The following is a 3,308-nucleotide window of genomic DNA, read 5'->3' as shown; positions in this document are numbered from 1 at the left end:
CATACCAGTGAGGAGATTCCAAACCATACCAATGGGGAGATTCGAAACCACACCGGTGAGGAGATTCGAAACCATACCGGTGAGGAGATTCGAAAACGTACCGGTAAGGAGATTCGAAACCACACCAGTAAGGAGATTCGAAACCACACCGGTGAGGAGATTCGAAACAATACCGGTAAGGAGATTTGAAACCACACCAGTGAGGAGATTCGAAACCACACCGGTAAGGAGATTCGAAACCATACCATTTTGGAGATTCGAAACCAAACCGGTGGGGAGATTTGAAACAACACCGGTGAGGAGATTCGAAACCACACCAGTAAGGAGATTCGAAACCACACCGGTAAGGAGATTCGAAACCATACCGGTGAGGAGATTCGAAACCATACCGGTAAGGAGATTCGAAACCACACTGGTGAGGAGATTCAAAACCATACCGGTAAGGAGATTCGAAAACACACTGGTGAGGAGATTCGAAACCACACCGGTAAGGAGATTCGAAACCACACCGGTAAGGAGATTCGAAACCATACCGCTAAGGAGATTTAAAAAACACACCAGTGAGGAGATTCGAAACCATACCGGTAAGGAGACTCGAATCCATACCGACGAGGAGATTCGAAGCCACACCAGTGGGGAGATTTGAAACCACACCGATGAGGAGATTCGAAACCATACCGGTGAGGAGATTCGAAACCATACCGGTAAGGATATTCGAAACCACACCAGTGAGGAGATTCGAAACCACACCGGTAAGGAGATTCGAAACCATACCAGTGGGGAGAATCGAAACCACACCGATGAGGAGATTCGAAACCATACCGATGAGGAGATTCGAAACCATACCGGTGAGGAGATTCGAAACCACACCGGTAAGGAGGTTCGAAACCACACCAGTGAGGAGATTCGAAACCACACCAGTGGCGAGATTTGAAACCACACCAGTGGGAAGATTCGAAACCACATCGGTAAGGAGATTCGAAACCATACCGGTAAGGAGATTCGAAACCACACCAGTGAGGAGATTCGAAACCATACACGTGAGGAGATTCGAATCCATACCAGTGGGGAGATTCGAAACCACACCGGTAAGGAGATTCGAAACCATACCGGTGAGGAGATTCGAAACCACACCAGTGAGGAATTTCGAAACCATACCAGTGGGGAGATTCGAAACCACACCGGTAAAGAGATTCGAAACCACACAAGTGAGGAGATTCGAAACCATACTAGTGGGGAGATTCGAAACCACACCAGTTAGGAGATTCGAAACAATACCGGTGAGGAGATTCGAAACCACACCGGTGAGGCGATTCGAAACCACACCAGTGAGGAGATTCGAAACCACATTGGTGAGGAGATTCGAAACCATACCAGTGAGGAGATTCGAAACCATACCAGTGGGGAAATTCGAAACCGTACCAGTGGGGAGATTTGAAAGCATACCAGTGAGGTGATTCCAAACCATACCAATGGGGAGATTCGAAACCACACCGGTGAGGAGATTCGAAACCATACCGGTGAGGAGATTCGAAAACGTACCGGTAAGGAGATTCGAAACCACACTGGTAAAGAGATTCGAAACAACACCGGTGAGGAGATTCGAAACCATACCGGTAAGGAGATTCGAAATCACACCAGTGAGGAGATTCGAAACCACACCGGTAAGGAGATTCGAAACTTAACCAGTGGGGAGATTCGAAACCACACCGGTGGGGAGATTCGAAACCACACCGGTGAGGAGATTCGAAACCACACAAGTCAGGAGATTCCAAACCATACCGGTGAGGAGATTCGAAACCAGACCGGTGGGGAGATTCGAAACCACACCGGTGGGGAGATTCAAAACCGCACCGGTGGGGAGATTCAAAACCGCACCGGTGGGGAGATTCGAAACCGCACCGGTGGGGAAATTCGAAACCACACCGGTGAGGAGATTCGAAACCGCACCGGTGAGGAGATTCGAAACCGCACCGGTGAGGAGATTCGAAACCACACCGGTGAGGAGATTCGAAACCACACCGGTGAGAAGATTCGAAACCACACCGGTAAGGAGATTCGAAACCACACCGGTGAGAAGATTCGAAACAACACCGGTGAGAATATTCGAAACCACACTGGTGAGAAGATTCGAAACCATACCGGTGAGACGATTCGAAACCACACCGGTGATAAGATTCGAAACCACACCGGTAAGGAGATTCGAAACCACACTGGTGAGCAGATTCGAAACCACACTGGTAAGAAGATTCGAAACCACACCGGTAAGGAGATTCGAAACCACACCGGTGAGGAGATTCGAAACCATACCGGTGAGGAGATTTGAAACCACACCAGTTAGGAGATTCGAAACCACACCGGTGAGAAGATTCGAAACCATACCGGTGAGACGATTCGAAACCATACCGCTGAGGAGATTCGAAACTACACTGGTGAGGAGATTCGAAACCATACCGGTGAGGAGATTCGAAACCACAACGATGAGGAGATTCGAAACCATACCGGTGAGGAAATTCGAAACCACACCGTTGAGGAGATTCGAAACCATACCGGTGAGGAGATTCGAAACCACACCGGTGAGGAGATTCGAAACCACACCGGTGAGGAGATTCGAAACCATACCGGTTAAGAGATGCGAAACCACACCGGTGAGGTGATTCGAAACCACACCGGTGAGGAGATTCGAAACCACACCGGTGAGGAGATTCGAATCCATACCGGTGAGGAGATTCGAAACCACACCGGTGAGGAGATTCGAAACCACACCGGTGAGGAGATTCGAAACCATACCGGTGTGGAGATTCGAAACCACAACGATGAGGAGATTCGAAACCGTAACGAGATTCGAAACCATACGGGCAAAGAGATTCGAAACCATACCGAGATTCGAAACTACTCTACACAGGTGAGGAGAAAGGGATTCAAAGTCAGAGACCTTAAACACTCTTCCACGGAGGTCACCATTTTTTTACCACATTAGAAGAGAAGTCAATAATCAACATCATTACCAACGAGCAATAATGTCAGTTAAAATATACAACCATTTGCCAAGAATACGTGACAAATGTTCATCTTAAACCGTGCGTTTGTTATATCTAAGATATTTTCTTCAGGCTTCTCAATTTTAGAAGTTATTCACATTTCACATGGATTGGTCTGCATTTGTAAGACATTACAATGTAATATCGGGCAACGTTGTATTTCTGTGTCAAAATGGTAAACTTATCACTGCTCCCTCAAATGTCTTGACTTAAATTTGACGTCTTTCATTTATACGTCTCCATTTCGGATTATGTGCAAGGAAAATA

The 3,308-nt window shown here is 47.4% G+C and overlaps 1 protein-coding gene across 1 annotated transcript; it reads left to right on the top strand.

Annotated features, from left to right (window-relative positions):
- Window positions 1-656: 656 nt before the first annotated feature.
- Window positions 657-2,326, top strand: LOC123555809 (uncharacterized). The gene is made up of 2 exons (XM_045346397.1): window positions 657-1,352; window positions 1,481-2,326. The coding sequence occupies exons 1-2, from the start codon at window positions 657-659 to the stop codon at window positions 2,324-2,326; spliced, it is 1,542 nt and encodes a 513-aa protein (XP_045202332.1).
- The last annotated feature ends 982 nt before the right edge of the window (window positions 2,327-3,308 follow it).

The sequence above is a fragment of the Mercenaria mercenaria genome, chromosome 7 (genome assembly GCF_021730395.1).
Source record: "Mercenaria mercenaria strain notata chromosome 7, MADL_Memer_1, whole genome shotgun sequence".
NCBI lineage: Eukaryota > Metazoa > Mollusca > Bivalvia > Venerida > Veneridae > Mercenaria > Mercenaria mercenaria.
This window is presented reverse-complemented; position numbering and strand designations above follow the sequence as displayed.